The sequence below is a fragment of the Diuraphis noxia genome, unplaced genomic scaffold (assembly GCF_037042655.1).
Source record: "Diuraphis noxia isolate RWA-SAM2 unplaced genomic scaffold, SU_Dnox_SAM2 contig0001, whole genome shotgun sequence".
Taxonomy (NCBI): domain Eukaryota; kingdom Metazoa; phylum Arthropoda; class Insecta; order Hemiptera; family Aphididae; genus Diuraphis; species Diuraphis noxia.
Genome location: NW_028301711.1, coordinates 75,695,003 through 75,715,543, shown reverse-complemented (window position 1 = coordinate 75,715,543; position 20,541 = coordinate 75,695,003). Strand labels below are relative to the sequence as shown.

Here is a 20,541-nt window from a genome sequence, read left to right as displayed (position 1 = left end):
AATGCGATTTTCGATGACGGCCGAACGGTTCGCACCATAGCGTGTCGTCCGTACCGGTTGACGACGACAATCAGCTGTGAAGTCGACGACGAATACAAACAGGCGCGACTCCTTACTATTAGCTTTATTTAGTAGTTAACAAGAGTCAAGAATTTACAAATTACGCATAGAAAACAAAGATATGGATAGGCCACGACTATGTTAAATATATTTGTGGCTGCGTTCCTGGAGGCGAAGGCAATTGCCGATTTAGGCCTTTCTATCAATGCTTTTATATTGATAGTCGATAATCGATATAGATATACTTACTTGGCCTCTATTGTAAAATTTAAGTACCGCTAATAAGACCATTATGTCCTATCCATTTTATTATCTATGAAATTACAGTACTACTAGACTAACTACCTCAATTAGTTATTGAGCGACTTATATTCCCCCGGCCCCCATGCTCAAGTTTAGTCTTTTTCTCTACACTAGTCACTTATGTCTACGCTGTGGCTTAGAAATGATTTCTGAGAGGGATAAAAAAAAAGATTTAGCTTTAAGGGGGGGAATTGGTAAATCCTCCCCTAAGACCAATATTTACTATTTAGAGACATTTTCGTGTATAAATATTGTCACAAATCGTAAGTTATTAAATAATATGAAGACTCGGTGTACGGAGTGTACCGGAGTAGTCATCAATGCATGATCAATTTAGTTAGTGTATCTGCCATCTGGGGACCTCCAGGTACGTTTATGTATTTCCTTATGTGAGAATAATGTACTTTTTATTTTTAAACCCCTTCCTGTAAATTCGATTAGTCTGAATCCATTGTTATTTAATAGCTGATGTAAACTATTCGATCCAGCAGTTGCTTTGATGCACTCTTCTTTACCAATTTTTGCATTAAAATCACCTAATAAGATTATGATGCAATTTTGAAGAATTTTCCCTCTACTATGAGAATAGTTAGCCTGAAGTTCACTACTTTGAAATCTTTAATATTGCGAGTACAGTCAACTCGCGATATAACGAAAATCTTGATATAACGAATAAAACTACCGGTCCCTTGAAAATATCGCGGTATAAGTTATACCGTATAACGAACAAAATATGTAATGACATGATGTATATCAGTAAACATTTGTTTGAATTAAAAACTGTACCAACATTTCTTAATTTATATTTATATATTTAATTTTATCGTTTTATTTATATTAATTGTCATTAGGTAAATAATTACTTATAGCCTTATTAGTTATTATGGTATAATTGATTTATAATCTTATAAAATAAATCGAATATAACAAATCTATATAGCATAAAGACTACATTTATAATTTAAGTTGATAATTTAAAATTTACGTAATAATTAAGGGCCCCATTAGAAATTCGACCCAGGCGGCCGGGCACCAAAATTCCTAAATTGGGCTCTGCCTGACACCCTAATTGGCCGACTTTACATGTTCCCGAATTGCTGATTCCAAATTCACCGGCATATTAAAAATATGATAAAATAAAAGTAAATAGTTATATTGTTCATGTATAAATAAACTGATATGAGAAAACAGGGGCGGAGTGGCCCAACAATTCTTACCGGGCAAACAGATATTTTCAGGCCATTTTTTTCAAATTTAATTTCTTACAATTTATTGTCTTACTGCTAGATGTGTGCTTACCATTTTTTTGATTGGGTGAAGTATAAAACAATTTATTTAGCCTACATATTGCTAGAAGATATTATCAATTTATTATTATACACATTTTATATTCTTCCTAGCTTCTATTGTAAAGTAGGTAGTAGGTATGAACCATAAAAATGTTTATTCATTATAATATCAAGTATTTGAACCAAAAAACTCCTTCTAAGTAATCTTATAACTGAACACAGATATTATTTTATATTAACACAAATATATCATTACTATAGAAATTTATTTTTTATACTTATATATTATAAAAACACTTAAGCTTCTTGTTTTAGGAAATTTATTAAATAATATTTTACAATAACAATTTGCTTAGTAAATTATTATTACTGCCCAACTCGTTAGTAATGACAGCGTTATCTACTTCTTAAATAAGAAAAGTAATACCATCAGCTTATTTGCATGAGCATAATATATTATGCATTGACAAAAATTTAAAAATTTACCTAAATTAAAAGTAATAACATACTACCAGAGTAGGGGGTATTTAAATACAATTTTATTTATATAATATTTTACTATAAAAATATGTTTATTCGAATATTTTTTTATTCCAAATTATACTAATTCAAATAATTAACTAGATAATATTATTTTGCCCAACTCTGCATACTACAATATGTCAATACCTACCTTTGAAATATTAATTAATTTTTTCACACTTTTTCCCAATCACAGACAAGAGCCTTTTATTTTTATTTTTATTTTTATTTATTTTTTTTTTTTTATTAAGAATAAACCCTCGGCGACATCGGCCATTGGGAACAATGGAATTCCGTTATTTACATCTAAAATTTACAGTATTTAAATTTGAATAAGTGTACATTTGTTTTTTTTAAATTTTGTTTAGAAGTTCTGCCAATGAGATGAAGTTGAATGTGACTGCGAGTGAAGAGTTGTTGTGACCGAGTGATTCTGCCAGGTGTTCAGGAAGATTTGATTTCAATCTTGAATCGGTATATGATAGACATTCAGTCATAATGTGTTTAACTGATAGGTACGTGCCGCAAGTTGTGCATATCGGGGGATCATTTTTACTCATTAAATAACTGTGAGTGATCTTGGTGTGGCCGATCCGTAGTCTTGTTAGTATAACTTCAAATTTTCTAGGAAGGTGTGTGGGATGAGGCCATGGGAAAACATCTTGTTAAATTTCGTGTAGTTTAGTGCGCGCGGAGTTCCAGTTTGTCTGCCATAACTTGGTACAATGCTGGACAATTAAGGATGATATATCTTGCTTGGACACGTGCTGAACTACTGATGCTAAGGGGTTAGTAATTGCGTCTTTTGCTGCCTTATCGGCCATCTCATTTTCGATGATACCAGAATGACCCGGTATCCAGCAAAGTTGAATGGTATTTCCTTTTTCTTTCCCTTGTTGAAGCAGATTTTGAACCTTTATGTTTAACTCATTGGTGTTTTGTGAATTCTTTATGTTATTTATCGCGCTGAGAGAATCTGAAAAAATTGTTGCTTTTGTGATGTTTGAGTCAATTGCTAATTGAATCGCTTTGAGAATTGCGAATGATTCTGCAGTAAAAATAGAACTTGTATTAGGTAGCTTGTATATGAGCTTTATGTTATTCCATATTACTGAAGCTCCGACCCCTACTTCATTTTTTGAGGCATCTGTATATATTCTTTCATCCGGTAAGTTATGTAATATTTGTAGATATTGCTGCTTATACGTTTGATTATTTGTGGAGTCTTTTTTAAATTCTGATAGATTAGTGATGGCGGCTATTGAGTGAATCCAAGGAGGTGTTGTTAGTTGAAGTGAAGGGAGGATGTCGGAGGTCTGGAGATTGTGATGTTTCAATAATGATGATAATTTTTGTAGATTAGGAGTAAAGTTTAGAGTTTATGAAGATGCTAATTTTGCCTCGTATTTGAGGGCTATCTGAAGTCTTCTTACTTCTAGTGGAGGTATTCCTGCGAGGTTGAGTATGCTTAGGATAGGGCTAGACCGATATGCTCCAATGGCCATTCGAAGACCCGCATTGTGTATTACGTCCAGTTTTCTCGTGACTTTTTTTCTGAGTTTCCCCATTTATAGGAACCGAAATCCAATTTAGACAAGATTAGTGATTTATATATTTGTATAAGTGCATTTGTTTTGGATCCCCAAGAAGTATGAGCAAGCACCTTTATTATGTTTAAGCGAGGGGCAGTGGAATCTTTTAGGTTGATGATGTGGTGTGTCCATGTTAATCTAGTATCTAAGGTAACTCCTAAAATTTTGATAATATTTTTTTCTTTGATATGTTGTTGGCCCATGTTTAAAATCAGTGAAGTGTTTTTTTTTTTTTTTAGTGAAAACTATGCATTGAGATTTCTCTGGAGAGAAATTGAAGCCCGAAATTTTTGACCATTCAATGAGGTTTTTGGTTGTGCTCTGAAGCATATTTCTAACTGTTTCAAAGTTGCGACTACTGCAATAAAAATTAAAATCATCAGCATATAAAGAGGCTTTAACAGGTGATTCTAAGTTATTAGTGATACTGTTGATGGCGATAAGAAAAAGTGTAGGGGATAGAGATGACCCTTGAGGTACCCCATTTAGTTGTTCGTATTCTTCTGATAAGATATTGTTAATTTTGACTTGAAATGTTCGAGTGTCAAGAAAGTTGCAAATAAAATTATAGAGTTGTCCGATACTAAGGATTTTGTTCAGGTTCTGAGTGATGAGGGGTTTCCATGTTGAATCATACGCCTTCGATATGTCCAGGCTTACCATTCCCATGTATTGTTTGTTGAGGAAAGTGTTTTGAATATCGAAATAGATTTGTGATAAGCTGTCGTTTATTCCTTTGCCTTTTCTGAACCCGCTTTGTTCGGGGACCAAATAATTAATTTTTTCCAAGTACCACGTAAGTCTCAGATTTGCTATTTTTTCCAGGAGTTTGCACATCGTATTCAGCAGTGAAATGGGTCTATATCCTTCTGGGGAAAATTTGTTTTTATTTGGTTTATTAATCGGAATGATGATACTGTTTCTCCATGATTTTGGGAAGTCGTTGTTATCCCATATCCAGTTGAAAATTTTGAGTAATGTTCTTAGAGTTTTTATGGAGAAATTGTGAATGAATATAAATGGAATGTTGTCGGGACTGGGGCTTTTACTTGTGCATTTTCTTAGTACGAATACAAGTTCGTCCAACTCTATGGATGAGTTTAGGTGCAGTTGTGTGATGTCCGAGGGGGAAACATTAAAACTCCTAGGTATTCTATGATCAGTAAGATTGCGGTTGCGCAAGTCAGGGTGGTAATTTGAGTTACTAGTTTTCTTTAAAATGTTCACCTAACTTTGAAGCGATCGTGAACGAGTCCGTTATCAATTCATGGTTTTGTACCAAATTAATAGTGTTATGCCTTTTGCGACCTTGAAGACTCCGAATCTTGTCCCACATTAACGAAGGGTCGGTTTTTGCATTAATGGAGTTTATGAAGTTTTGCCAGGTTTCTTTTTGCTGTTTTTGACCATAAATCGGGTTTTGGCTCTCAATTCTTTCAGTTTGATATGATCTTATGTTGATTTTGAGGTTAAGAAAGTTTTAAGAGCTTGGTTTTTTTTTTACGCATTGTTTGATGTCGTCATTCCACCACGGTACGCGGGGGCCTGTTTTTTTTTTAATTTGAATATCCAATAGTTTTTTCAGCCGAGCTTATTATGGACCTAGTAAAGTCTAGGACAATATCATCGATATTTGAATTGTTGTCAAATGGGCAGATAGCGTTGATAACAGAATCGAGATATATCGAGAAAAGTGACCAGTCAGGCTTTTTTAGATTCCATCTGGAAGGAGTGTCAATGCTTTGATGAGCGTTTGATAAGATTTGTATGTTAATAGGAATATGATCGCTGTTGTAAATTTCTGGGAGCACTTGCCATTGAATTCTTTGGGCAATAGTGGGTGTTGAGAAAGAGAGGTAGATTGCTGATAGATTTCCGTTGCTAGGATTAATTCTAGTCTGTTCGTTATTATTAAGAAGTACTAGGAGGTTGTCTTGAATGAGTAACTGTTCGAGAATTTTTCCCCTATGGTCCGTTTTGTAAGAACCCCATAAGCTGTTATGGCTGTTGAAGTCTCCAACTAAGATAAATGGGCGAGGTAATTGACCGATTAAGGAAGTCAGGTCTTCGAGTTTGAATTGAGTTAGATTGGGAATATATATGTTACAAAGGGTGATTTTGGATTCGAGAGTTATGGATACTGCTACTACTTCCAGGTTTGAGATGATTGGTATTTCCTCTCACGGTATATTGTTGTTAATGAAAATGCAGACTCCTCCGCTTGCTCTGAGGTAGTTTTGACGGTTTTTAATTACACTGTTATAGTTGTTAAGCTTGGGAGGGGGATCATTAGATTTTAGATTTGTTTCTTGTAGACATATCGCAATAGGTTTGTGTGCATTGATTATTAATTTTATGTCATCAAGATTCCTGTAAAGTCCATTCAGATTCCACTGAATGATATTGTTTGTGAAAGATTGCATTTATTTTAATTTTAATTTATATTTTGAGTAATTGAGATTGTGGATAATTTACGAACATATGTTGTATGTACGAAGAGTGAGTCTATTCTTGATGCTACTCAGAGGAGAGAGCTTTATCAAGGAGAGCAGTACAGAGTCTGGTTAATCTATTTTTTATACCTTGGTTTCTGATTTTAGACTTAATGATCTCTATGTATTCGATCATTTCAAAGCTTGTTATGTTGAAATTATTAAGTACTGTATCTGGGTTGGATACGCCGATGGAGTTTTAAACTATGAATTTGAACTGTTCATAATTTATTTTTTTATTGGGAATTTCTTCGAATCTAGTTTTAGCAGGTTCAAGCAATTCATCAAGTTGTGTTATAAGATTTTCAACAGATTTGTTGCGTTTAATTTTTTTTGTTGCTGCAATGGTTGAGATGTTTTGGTTGATTTGGAATTAGAAGGGGTAATTTCATTTGAGGTTGTGTCTTGAGGTGAAGATTTAGGCGGAGGAGAGTCGATAGTTAAACTTGAGGAAGTTGAGGTGAGTGCTGGTCTTTTTTTCATGCTGGTTGTAATAGGTGCTGTTGCTGTGTTATCATCCGTTGAATCTTCACACGCTAGTGGGTCATCAATGATGGATGATTGACTTAAGGTACGTGTGGCGCTGAACGACTTAATGTCAACATTTTGGTCACCAAAGATATCACACATGGGTTCGTTTGTTCTTGTTTTATCATCAGTGGTATTAGGGTTGCTATATGGTTCGTTATAAGTTGGAGCTTCATGCATCTTGGTGTTATAAGCTTCAAGAGGTGGATTTTTACATTGTTTCGAAGTGTGACCTTTGAGTTTGCATATATAACAGAATAGTGTGTCGTCGGACAGAAAAATTCTATGAGGGGTATTTTCGTGGTTAATCAGGAGAGAGCTAGGAAGTTTCTGAAAGTCGTCCGGATTTATGTAAACCTGACGTCTGAAGCTAAGTATGTGAGCCAGTTCTGCGATGTTGAAACCTGCGTTGATGTGAGTTATCGGAGATGCAATTTGCATGTTGGGTGATTTTAAATAAGATATGATGTCTTCGTTTGGTATAGCTGGGGAGACATTAGAGATTATGATTCTTTTAGCTGGGTTGATTAATCGTCTAATTTTAATTGTCTTTTGGTCGTTTAGTGTGATATTGGTGTGATTATCAATGAGAAAGTCAACAGTATTTTTGTCATTGAAATATATACAGAAACTGTTGTTCGATATGCGTGAGACAAATTTTATGTTTTTTGGAGGTATTAATTTGCTAATTGCAATGATGTATTCGACCTGGGGTGTATTGTCTATCGAGTCGAAGACGATTGCGTATTCTTTTTTTGGTATTGAAGTGTTGAGAGAAATTTCGGCAAAATTTCGGCATTGTCCCGGTTGCCCGGTGGGCCACTCCGCCCCTGTGAGAAAATGTACATTATTTTTTACTTACTTATAATTTATTTGAAAACCACGATTATCTAACTCTGTTGGGTGATTAAAATTACTCAATAATACCTAACCTATAGTGTTTTTTCAAAATACATGAACCCCCAAAATTTTGGATACATTTAAAATATTCAGTTTTATAGTGTATTCTGTCAACTCAATAAATAAAGTTATTTATTACGTATTAATGTATAATATATGTTTTTTAATTTTGTTTTGAATCATTCTATTTTAATTTTTTAATTGTTAATAAACACTATTCAATTTCAATGGTTATTAAATTTTGAATTCCATAGTAAAAACGGCTAAAATAAAGTGAATTCACTAAACTAAAACATTGAACTTATCAACAAAATACTGTAATATTATCACTGCCATAATATCCATTATTGAAAAAATTACTGTCACTCAGCGCCGGATAGAGACTTTTTGGCCCAACGAGATTTTAAATTTCTACCGGCCCTCAACAAAGTATCGGCCCATTCGAAAAACATTTATTTATGATCACACTTTTAGTATATGTGCTTTAAATAATAATTGTTTCTCTAAAGCACATTTACAAATTACCTATTCAATAAGTACATTACATTAAATTACTTAGTATACTTCAGTTATATTATTTAAAAAAACGCAAAATATAAGATAGATAATATAGTTAATATAATTTTTTACGCGGCCCACCGAGATTTTCTCGGTAGCTCGTCGGTCCAATCCGGGCCTGCTGTCACTTGTAAGCGAATTGGGATTATTGAAACTCTATTGGTACATCCGATATAATTTATGGCCGAATTACGATTCGGCAAAGTTGGTATACTAGTTTTTGAAAGAAATAGAAAGTACCTACCATTGAAAATGAAATAATAATAAAAAAAAACTAAAATACTGAAAATATAGCATTGTTGGAATATTACATATAAAAAATACAGTAAGCATGATAGAAGAAAAAATCCTAGCTCGAACATAACAATTGATTTTTTGAAAATGTATCTAAAAAAAAGCGGGTAAGTCGTGGATGTCGCTCAGCTGTACAGTAGGTTACTGTAATGGATGGGATTAAATTTGAATGCAATGATAGGTATCATTGTATACGAAAAACGATTCTGAACGGAGATGATTTGTCAGTCTAGGATATATTATATTTAAATATTGTCATATATTCTATTTTGAAACAAATATTTTATTTTTGAATTAAGACGCATTTTGCGTAAGGCATGGTTAATCAATTAGTGACATTAGTGTAGTTATCTGGTTATCATAATTCATAATACCTTATATTATCATAGATATACGAATACCTGGTTTGAGGATAAATCGTTATCATTACGCGATTTCATAAAAATTTAAAACTCAAACGCTCAAAACATTTTTCCTACAATGACACTTCAAATTTTCTCTATAGCTATTTGAAGCAAAACTTATGTAAAACTTGGTATTAAATTTTATAACCTTAGATAATATAAATACAAACAATATTATGCATTTTGAACTACAAAATAATTCGCAAATATTCGTGGTTTTAAAGAATTTTTGTCAATATTTGAAATTCAAATGCTTATAAAAATTTAATTTGCATTTCCGGTGGACATTTTTTTGTGATAAAGATTGAAAAACTTGTAAGGAATCTTATATTAAATTTTTAAATCTTAGTTTAAAAAAAAAATTTTTTTATGAATTTCAATCTAAGATAATTTGAACATTGCCGTAATTTTTATGTATTTAGTCAAAATTTGAACTTCAAATGCTAATAAAAAAAAAAATCGTGCCTATGTATTTTTATAATTTTTCAATCACTATATGAATAACTTATGAGGAACTTTGTATTAAATTTTCAAGTATTTTGATAGGGCCAAAAAATTTTATCAACACTTCAAAAAAAAAATTTTTCAGAAAAATTGAAAATTTCAATTGTCTATAAATACCTAAAAAAAGTTAAAATATTTTGAAAATTAAATCATGTAAAGAATATGCCAATCTAAATAACTGATAAAATTTTCAAGTATCTACGACTTATACTTTTTGAATAATAACAAATATTAAAAATCGTTTGAGGATAAATCGTTATTGTTACGCTATTTCGTAAAAATTTAAAATTCAAACGCACTTAAAATTTTTCCTATAATGATGATTCGAGTTTTCTCTATAGCTACTTTAAGGGAAACTTATGGAAAACTTAGTGTTGTATTTTTAATCCTTAGTTATAAACGGAAAAATTTTTATGATTTTTCAACTTCAAAATTACTTGCAAATTTTCCCGTTTTCGACAGATTTCGTAAAACTGTAAACGCTTATTAAAAAAAATTGTAACTTACGATTTTTAATTCTTTTTAGCTACAAAAAGAACAACTCATAAGGAACCGTGTATCAAAAAAATTGAAAATTTCAGTGGTCTATAATTAACTAAAAAAAATTTTTTTGAAAATTAAATTGTATATAGATAACACTAACATAAACATTTGGTGAAAATTTCAAGTATTTGCAGTGATTAGTTTTTGAACTACATCCATATAAAAAAATCGATTTGGTCGAGAACTGTTTTTGCGTAAAAATTCACGTTTTTCTGTCATTTTTTTTTTTGTTTTTCTCGATTTTTTTGAAAACTGTTGGAAAATGTTTACCTAAATGTTTAATTTTTATGACCTCTATAATGCACCAAGAATCTTCAATTTTACATCGGAAACCACCCCCAAAGTTTGAAATCGAAGCATTATTTCGACTAGTTATGCTGTACACAGACACAAAAAAAAAAAAAATAAACACACACATCATTGTAAAATCAATACATTCATCATTTTGTTCAGAATCTAAAATATAAAATAATTATCAAGAAAATTGTATTACAAAAGTAGTACAAAATAGTTGAATGTTCAATATCATTGAAACATATGAATCGTTCTGGTCGTTTTACAATATGAGTTTAAACAACCACAATTTTATTAATAGAAGATCAAGTGTATAACGAGATATTAAATGGTAGAAAACAGTTGACAGTTTGTTGAACAAAAAAAAAAAAAATTATTCAAGAAAAATCTTAGTTCACCACAAAATGTAAATAAAAATAGTCTAAAATAATACAAAACCTTATACAATAATGGCATTTAGAAATTAAAACTAATAAACAAAGTATAAAATAAATTTAACAGATTGCCTTATTTCATGTAGCTTCTATACTTTTGTACTTGTAAACATTGTAAATATAATAACAAAGTATCTAAATACTAAATTACTGTATTTTTATTTAATTTATGAAGTAATTGATGCCAATAACATTAAATTTTAAAGTGTAATTTTGTTTTTAAAATATTTAGATGTTTAATAAGTAAATTATGTTAAATATTTCAAGGACCATAATTAATATATTTTAAATGTTAAATTTTAAATTACAAAAGAAAAAAACTACAATTATTAGTTTTTGTTAAATTATCTACAATGTTTTCCTAATTTGAACTTAAAATTACCATAAATAAAACTATGGTTATATGATTTTTAAATATATTGGCTAAAGTATGACTAAATCTAATGAAACTAAAACTGCTATTATGAGAAACCTTTTATTAATTTTTGAATCTCCACTTATAAAAGTTGAACATTTCATAAATTTAATTAAGAATTTTTCATGATTTTAAAAACCTCAATTTCAAACATTCATAAAAGAAAATTATACCTCAGTATTTTTAATATTTATAAATTTTAACAATAAAAACGTATAAGGAATATCATATTATATTTTCAAACAATTTGACTAAGAGAAAGCAATATTATATGGACATTTTTTATGGAAATATAATTTCAAGAAAATAATACAAACAATGATTACAAAAAAAAATATTCTTACACATAATATATTATTGTATTATCATTTTTTTATAAGAATTTCAAGTATTTATGTAGTAGTTATATCCATTTTATTCAGTTACTTTTATCTATACAGATAATATAGGTACACATACACTTGATAATAAATTTAGGACCATATATAGACATTATGTTAAATTTATGGTATCAGTGAAGTTATGTTTGAAACCAAAACACATAATTCAATAAAATAAAAATTGTGCTAAAATTTTATAAAAAAAAAAACAAGAATACAGAAAGTAATTTGTACCTAGTGGGCAGCCATGCGGTCTGGCTATTGGTCTTAGCAAGTGTATTTCAATGTAGTTCGATCCTTTTATCTGAAAAAGAAATTGGTGCAGCCCCCTTTCAACTCAAATCTATACAGTGATCGGTCATGGTTTTCCTAATTCATTGTAAATGAAACTATTCAGTCCAGTTGTAGTCTTCGTTAAAATGTATCAGTTTGGTTTGGGTCTATATAAAAATGGACCATGCAGAAATCTGTGACTATCTTCCAATAATCAAACGAATTAATTTATAATCCATATTAGTAAATATAATATAACACAGTGGAACTTCTATATATGGTCACCAAGAATGCAGAAAAATAACCGCTACATAGAAATGGACGTACTGTAGAAGTGAATATTAACAGATATAGGTTCCAAGTAGCTTACTGCTACATACAGCATATTATACATCTTAAATTGTCTTATATTTTATTGTGCAGCACAAAACTATTCATATGAAACATTATTGTTATTGGTGGATTTGGTAAATAAGTATGTTGTCTTTATTTTAAATATCTAATCTTTTATTTTTAATGAGATTCATAACTTGAGTTTTCCCGAAGGTAATTTTATTAGGTAGGGCCATCTATTCACAATTTCTTTCTCAAAAAATTCAAATAACTTGATTTTTATCTTTTGAAAAGTTGTAATTTAGTCATCATAAAATGATCTACATTATCAACTTAACAATAAAATTGTTCTAAAATATTTCATCGTATAAACGGAAAGCTATCCAATTTAGGACTAAAAAACTTACTAAGAATCAAAATATTCATTAATCTTAAATCACTTATAAACTTAATTGAAGTTTTTTCCCATTATGTAGCAAAAGTGACAATAATATTTGTTTTATATCAAAAGCCATAAAGAATATGACTTTGTTCTTGAGTAATTAGTAAAAATTAGTAAAATTTTTAACCGCATTCAAATTACAAAATACATTATACACTAGTTAATCAATATACATACAAATTACATAGTTTAACCTTATATTAAACACTATAGAAAATAGATAATACGCGTAAAATATCATGCATAAAGGACATGATTTAAGAATTACTATTTTCACATTAAAAAACATAATAAATGCAATATAAGGAGCACAATAATGTATTAATTTGGATTACTCATAAATATCATAATTATTTGTATACAGATTATAAGTGTTGATGACCCCGGCTGTATCATACCAAAGATAAAATTACTACCTAGTAAAAATCAAAATTAGCATAAATATTTTACAGGCAAATTAAACGAGTGCATAGCTTTAGAGGTAAATTAAAATATCATGTTTCATTGAACAATAACTGGCAATTGTAATGTAAATTTATTTTCAATTTTAATTCAGTAATAAAATTTTATTTAATGATTTTATATCACCAAAATATAAATTACAGACCAAACACAAATATACAATATCAATAATTTTAATACGGCATTTCAGTCTTGCTGTAACAATTTATATTTTTTTTGTTAAAAAAAAAAAAAAAAAAAACAGAACATAAAAAAGATAATGTACCAACTAAAAGTAAAAATCTTTTTAATGCTTAACTGTTAACTACCATATCTTATGACAAAATTAGCCCAGCCATAATAATGAATAATAATGTATAATATGATAGAGGTAGTTTTATAAAGTACAAAATAAAATAGTAAACACTAAACATCATATATTAATTAGATTTAAACAAAATTCCAAATTGACATCAATAGAATAATGGATTTTGTTAAAATCAACATTAATTAAATGATAACTTATGTACATTGGACTAGTTAACAAAAATGTATAATAACAGTATTTTCAATATGTTTTGACGTTTGTAATAAAAATTTTTTTTTTTTTTTAATGCTTAACTTAGCATATTTTAGGATATGATTAAACAAGCAATAATAATGAATAATAATATACAATAGAGGTAGTTTTAAAACATAAAAATAAAATATTAAAAAACTAAATTTTTAGCATCATAATATATTAAGATTTCAACAAAATTCCAAGTGAACACCAATCAAATAATGCAATTTTGTTAAAATCAATATTAATCAAATGCAAACTTATTTACAGGGGGACTAGTCAAAAATAATTTTTAATAACATCATCTTCAATTTGTTATGACGTTTATAAAATCCAGTCATGATAATAATGAGGGTAATAAGAATAGTATTAATTATAATAATAATAGTAATGATAATAATAATTGTAATAATAATAATAATAATAATAGAAATAATAATAAAAATAAAAATAATAATAATAATAATAATAATAGAAATAATAAAGTAATAATTATTATTTTCACTGTGATAATAAAATAAGAATAGCCAAAATTATAATAATCAACAGTAAAATATGAAATAATATTATTTCTTGCAAAAATATTTTAGTTATTGGGAATTACTTTTTGATTCATCCATTAAAGGTTGCAATGGTCTAAAGGAAAATGAATGATTACTATTTGAAGAATCACCACTGCTACTACATATGGAATCTGTAACTAAAGTTGCGTTCATTGTTGTAGGAACAATACCGGTCACTTGCATTGGTTCAGGCCTAAAATATATAAAAACCATATATAATAAATAATAATCAAAATTAATCGTGATTAACATAAAAGCATAACAATCACAAAGATAAATACAAACAATAACTTTAAATTTTTTTTAAGAGTATTTGGTATCACTTGTACAAAAAACTAAAATTTTATTACAATTATCTGGGAAATTTATTAAATAATAAAGGCAATCATCATGTGATATGCATTAATTTTTGAATTATTATGCCAAGTATTTAAGGAAATGTTATACAGACACTTGTTGTTTGTTTCTTTCAAATTAATAGCATAACAAATTTACGTTCAACACATCACATTAAGAAATTAGAGAACATGAAATGTATTTGTATATGGGTTTTTACAATAATTCAATTTTTTTAACAAGATTGCAATATATTACATAATACCTCGCATAACACATATATTTAAAAAAAAACCTATAATTCACTAAGAATTGAATCATCATAAAAAAAAACCCACAACACGGATAATACTCTTACCGTCAAGTTTCATAATAGTTTCTCAATTTAGACTAATTTGTAAAATAATTGGTGGGAAATAATCTTAACATAATCTGCTGAGCATAGATATGCTATGTTACACACAAGATAGAGACTAAAAATGCGCTGTATAGCAACAAATTTGCTTTGATATCTGTTTGTTAATTTAATCAAAACAAACACTTAAATTAAAATAATATTCTTATCGTTTAATTTTTCTATGTTAGATATGTATTTATTATTTAATAAATATAGATTAACTCGATGTTAATAGTATTCTCCTAGTTGTATAATGTAAGAATACAATTAATTGTGTACTATACAGTTTAAATTTTAAGAGACAATTTTAACTTAAATAACCCATAAATAACTGAAATTTAAATTATAATATAAAAAACATTAGCTTTAAGATGAAATATTTTATGCACAATAATCCACATTTAAATAATATGTGTACAGTACAGATCTTATTTGTTGATGCACTGTATCTTTGCTTATATAAAAAGGATAAACATACAAAAAAACATAAAATTGTTTTAAATCGGGTTTTAAATTCAAATTAAATTATTGTTTAATTATTGATTGTTGCACTAATTCTGTAATAATATAATAATAATAAATTAAAATGCATTTAATATTATGATGCAAAATGATTTTGTTAATAAATAAGTGGAATAAAAATTATATAACATACCTATTATTGGTAATCAGCAATCCCCATTTCTTTGAAATTGGTTCATAGTCATCCATGTCACATTTCCTTTTAACAGGTCCTAAAGTACTAGGACGCATTGAAATTGGACTCAAGCTTCGTCTAAAACATAAACTATGTAAAAAATTATCAAATCTAAAATCTGCTAGCATATTAATTTATTATGCATAAAAAAATTATAAGTATTCAGTATTTATAAATACATGTTTAAACTTAATTATGAATTTTATAGCACAACTTGAAATTTCATATAGTTTAAGAAACTTTATGGTTCAATATAGATTTATCAGTTTAATATTTTGGATGTATATAAAAATGATTATATTATTAAAATTACTGTGAACTCATTCAAGACAGACTGTCATATTCTAAAAGTTACGTTTGAGACAAGTCACACGACTGATGCGTTACAATATTTTACTCATGAAAGCCGAGTCACGCGTCTCGAGCGTATGTCTACTATTGAATTTTAAAAATTAATATACAAATCATATACTCACACCATTGTTTTCATTTAGCAATATATCGATAGAAAATATTGTATCAATTATTTACATTAAATTATTAAAATATTTGCTCCACGTGGAATTTGATTCATAACGCCTATTGGCTGTTAATAATAGATGGATTTAAAAACTGTTTGTCTTCGAGGGGCAAAGGGAGCAAAAATGTTCCATATCCATTGTACATTGTAGTATAACACGCCTAGCTTGTAATTCATCTCGAATGTGTTGATATAAATTACAATAATATAACATTGTTGTCAGTTTATTTTAAGTGGCTCAAATTCGATGACAATAGTATTATAAAACATGATTAATAAAGTATAATAAATAATATATACCTAATATAATTAAATATAAAATATTTTAGAAATAATTACCCGGATGTAAAGGTTTTACGAGTAGGACTAGGCGATAAATTAGGTTTAAAAAGTGATGGTGATACACAATGTCTCAATGATCTGGTTGGTGATGGTGATGACGGAGCAGAAGTCATTGAAAAATTTAAATGCAGTGGATCATATACATTAGGTCTAACATGTATTCCACCAGGTTGTTTACCAAACTGTCCTTCATCCGGCTATAAAATAAGAAATATTATACACATTATATTTTCAGTTTCTAATTAGGTATAGGGACAAATTTAAGTTTTAAAAAAAAAATTGTTTTTAAAATGTTTTTATAATATTTTGGTGACTTAAGAATCAAAGTATGGTAAACATATTGTAAAATCGTTTTTTAATAAATATTAATTGATTATTGAACGTTTTCATTAGCACAAGTATGCATTCATGTTTTAACTGATCATAATCATAAGATAATTTTTATCCAAAAAATTTTACGAACAGTGAATATAAATCATAATATTGTAATAGGAATGTCAGAATACGATCACAAATATTGAAATTTTATAATTTGATGTATTGACATATTCGATATATTTCTCAATTTAATTTAAATAGTTTTTGTGGGTATCAATTGGCTATTATCATAAGTATTTTTTTAATATATTATTTTAAACTTAACTACCTATATAATTTGTTAAAATATTAACTATATATTTAATCATGAATATAATAAGAATGATACAAATTGTGTATGTACTATGTTTATATTTACACAATGTTTGTCATATTTTAATTTAGGACTCGTGTCTGTTTATATGTTAAATAAATTATATGAAATACAATCTATATTAAGTATCTTATCTGTTTTATACATTTTTTTAGGCGTACAGATTATTTCATGACAAAATTGGATAATACATTGACATACAGGATTTCAAAATATATTTTGAAGTTCCTATACTCTATTCGCCGTAAGTTGACCCACTTGCGCGCATGCATACTGAGCCGCCGGAACGTTCAGACCCCCCACGTCGGAGACAGGTGGTTTGTGATTGGTCAGTGGTGTTCGGCAATCGGCGGTGTTCGTCGTAGTAGTCAGCTGCCGTCGTGCATACAGAATGTTATACAAAATAATTGTTATGAATTATATCAATATAATAGCGCGCGTTCGCGGAGATAGTGTCGATACGTCGTGAAGATAATCAAATCACTACGTATACGCCAGGTGCGGTGGCAACGATCAACACTAGCGCTCCGAAGACGTGGTGGTCTGCGCAGCTACGACCGGTTTTCGTCGAGCTAGTGGGTCAACTTACGGCGAATAGAGTATAATAGTACCTGCTATATTAAATCATAATATAATAGGTATGTTTGGCTACATTATTAAATTACCTTTGTTGGTGAATCCATCATGATAGATAAATCTTCCCATGATTGTGATATTTGCATTGCAGAGTGTATTTCTCTTTCATGGGCCACTTCTCTATTAATCAAATCAACTGTTTCTTCCTGTCGCAGCTGATTAACTCTATGAACTAATTTTGGCGAAGTCTGAAACAAAATAATTTATTTCAATATTTCAATGTTTTTTTTATAATTTAAGTTAAATATGTTAATATAATATTTTGAATAAATAAATATATTTTTATTATTTCTAAAAATGTGTTTAAAGTGTTAACATATAAAAGGCGATTTGATGAGAGGATATTTTTATTTTCATTCCATAAAACCTAGTATAGTACCTAACATTTATAAATTAATAAAAACCGTACTAAAATCAAAAATGGGTAACTTAATATACACATATCATTATTCATTTTCCTAGTCATTTGAAAGTAATATCGAATATTATATTAATACCATTACAATTAGCTTAAAATTAATGTTTCTGGTCAGAAAAAATTAATTTTGTACCTAAATGCTCAAATTAAAATTCGAAAGATTGCCTTATAAGCTACAGACAAAGATAAGTGCATATTATGTAGACAGAAGAACCATTAGTGACTTACGTTTGGCATTACATTATGAGGGCTTCCACTTGTGCTAAATCTACGAAAGCGTGGTTGTACTTGTACATTTCGTAAAAATATGTTACACGTATTTTCTCTGAAACAAAAGAGAATCCAATTTAGTACAACGTTGTATGAACATCATATTGCATTACATTAATTGCTTGATTATAAAAACTTTCTAATGGATACTTATTTATTGAAATGGTTTACATAGTTATTCGAAAATTATTTGATACACATTGTAAAGGTAGTTGGACTAGAATAATAATAATGTTCCAACACCAAAACAGGATATAAGTAAAAATATGTAAAAGATCTTACTCAGTTAACGATGCTAAGTACTGAAAATATCTATGTAAATAATTCATTAGATTAGGCAAGTACATTGTACATAGGTACTGTAAGAAAGGCAAATACTAAAAGCGAAAAAGTTATAATGTCAGACACTGAAGACAATAGAGTTACCATCTGGATATAACAGTACCTAGACAGAGCAGTGCATGGTGACCCAACTATGGAAGCATTCATATCGTTGATCATCGGCGCACTGTTGGATCTTTTGAGACTCGATGGACAGTCTACATCCATCTTGACGATAGGTCCGTCCTTGACAGACATTTCAATTCTCTAGCGAATCGGTATTGAACGCAACACACAGCAGGCGCTTCGCACCAGACGATTGTGACTAGACACGGGGGGCGTTCTAGCACATGGTCGCACCGGCACAGTTGTGTGTACAGGGCTCGAGAACAATGTGACTTATGCCGTCTGATCGTCGGAGTCAGATGACCAGTCGACTTCGGATATCGAATCGCAGTCCGATGTCGTGTCGGAGTCCGACGTGAAGAACTCAGCGTAAACTACCTCGTGGTTCGGCTGGATCACGAACTGCGGCCGTTGCAATACTACTACGGCGGCGGCGGCGGCTTCCGACTGTTCCGTCGTTGGGGCGCCGGACAGCTGGTGCTCGTGAATTCGCGCTAGCACAGCAACTCCAAACAATGCTACGGCTGCAAAGACGGCGACACCGACGACGACGACGACGCGAGAGACGAGCGCGTGAGTCGACGGCGGCCGGCGGAACCGGAGTGTTAAAAACAGGACAAGAGAGAGTGTCATATATTATGAATTATTACAATAGTAATAACGATAATAATAATTATTATTATTATTACGATATAATTAACGATAATAGTGCACAATGCAAGTAACACGGGAGTGTGTGTGCGTTATTGTTGAATATTATGCGGGCACGCACGCACGCGGACAATTACGTACAGTCATGCGGGGACGCACATACACACAGACACAAGCGCGCGCGGACGGGCGGGCTCGCGCTAAAACGGATCGTCCGGACTCCGGAGCGAGGAGAAATTGAACAAAATTATTAACAGCGAGTAGAACAAAACGATATACGAAACGTGCGCGCTCGCTCGCGTGCTGGTGGGAGGGTGTTGGTTGACCGTCGGCGTGCGGGCGAGCGGCCTGCTATCGGAAGAAAACGGTAACGAAACGACGACGAATAATAATAATGATTGAGTAATTAGCGAAAAGGAATAACAAATTAAATGGAATGAAGAGAGAGCGAGGGGGGTGGGAAGAAGTGGGCGAGAGGAGAGAATCAACAACCGATTCTTATTAGAATATAATTATGTTATTCTATCAACACGGCACACCGACTACATCACATTTCGAACGCGGAAAAATAAAACATGTGTTGCGATCGGTTCAAAACACGACTCGAATGTGATACAGCGCTAGTGCGCATGCGCGAGAATGTCTCTCCCGTCGTTGTTCGGCGGCGATGCCGATGCGTGTTTTTCACACCACGCATAGCGCCACAGGCCGCTAGCTGCCTGCTGCCTGCTGCCTGTTCAGGACGCTTTGCCGCACGGCGGTGCGCGTGCGCGTACATCACCGTATCCGGGCTTATCATTAGCACGTTCCGATGTTCATGTTGTACGAGCACCGGGCACACCGGAGTCCGAGTGAACGTTTTTATTTCTACCTACACGCATTGGCTCCACAACAATGCTGACCTCGCCTAATCCCCTTGTCCATTTCGCCGATTTTTTTTCCAAATGTTTGGAAAATAAACTACCCAATTCTACTAGATAACTAACTGTACTAATAAATACTAAATATTC

At 30.5% G+C, this 20,541-nt stretch overlaps 1 protein-coding gene across 2 annotated transcripts; it reads right to left on the bottom strand.

The window, feature by feature from the left end:
* Nucleotides 1-13,076: 13,076 nt before the first annotated feature.
* Nucleotides 13,077-20,141, bottom strand: LOC107171374 (P2R1A-PPP2R2A-interacting phosphatase regulator 1). Of its 2 annotated transcripts, none has more exons than XM_089216578.1 (6): nucleotides 18,879-20,141; nucleotides 18,392-18,488; nucleotides 17,775-17,933; nucleotides 16,416-16,615; nucleotides 15,515-15,646; nucleotides 13,077-14,319 (listed from the first exon to the last, which is right to left on the bottom strand). In XM_089216578.1, the coding sequence occupies exons 1-6, from the start codon at nucleotides 19,010-19,012 to the stop codon at nucleotides 14,154-14,156; spliced, it is 888 nt and encodes a 295-aa protein (XP_089072704.1). In that variant the 5' UTR covers nucleotides 19,013-20,141; the 3' UTR covers nucleotides 13,077-14,153. The 2 variants fall into 2 exon arrangements, with proteins under 2 accessions (XP_089072704.1, XP_089072705.1); XM_089216579.1 differs by having other exon boundaries at nucleotides 15,515-15,634.
* Nucleotides 20,142-20,541: the final 400 nt, after the last annotated feature.

Coding starts and splice junctions, on each gene's coding strand:
- LOC107171374 (XM_089216578.1), bottom strand. CDS start 19,012: ATGTCTGTCAAGGACGGACCTATCGTCAAGATGGATGTAGACTGTCCA. Junction 16,616..17,774: donor TGATGGATTCACCAACAAAG/GTAATTTAATAA, acceptor CTTATTTTATAG/CCGGATGAAGGACAGTTTGG. Junction 15,647..16,415: donor CGTAAAACCTTTACATCCGG/GTAATTATTTCT, acceptor TTTTTTACATAG/TTTATGTTTTAGACGAAGCT.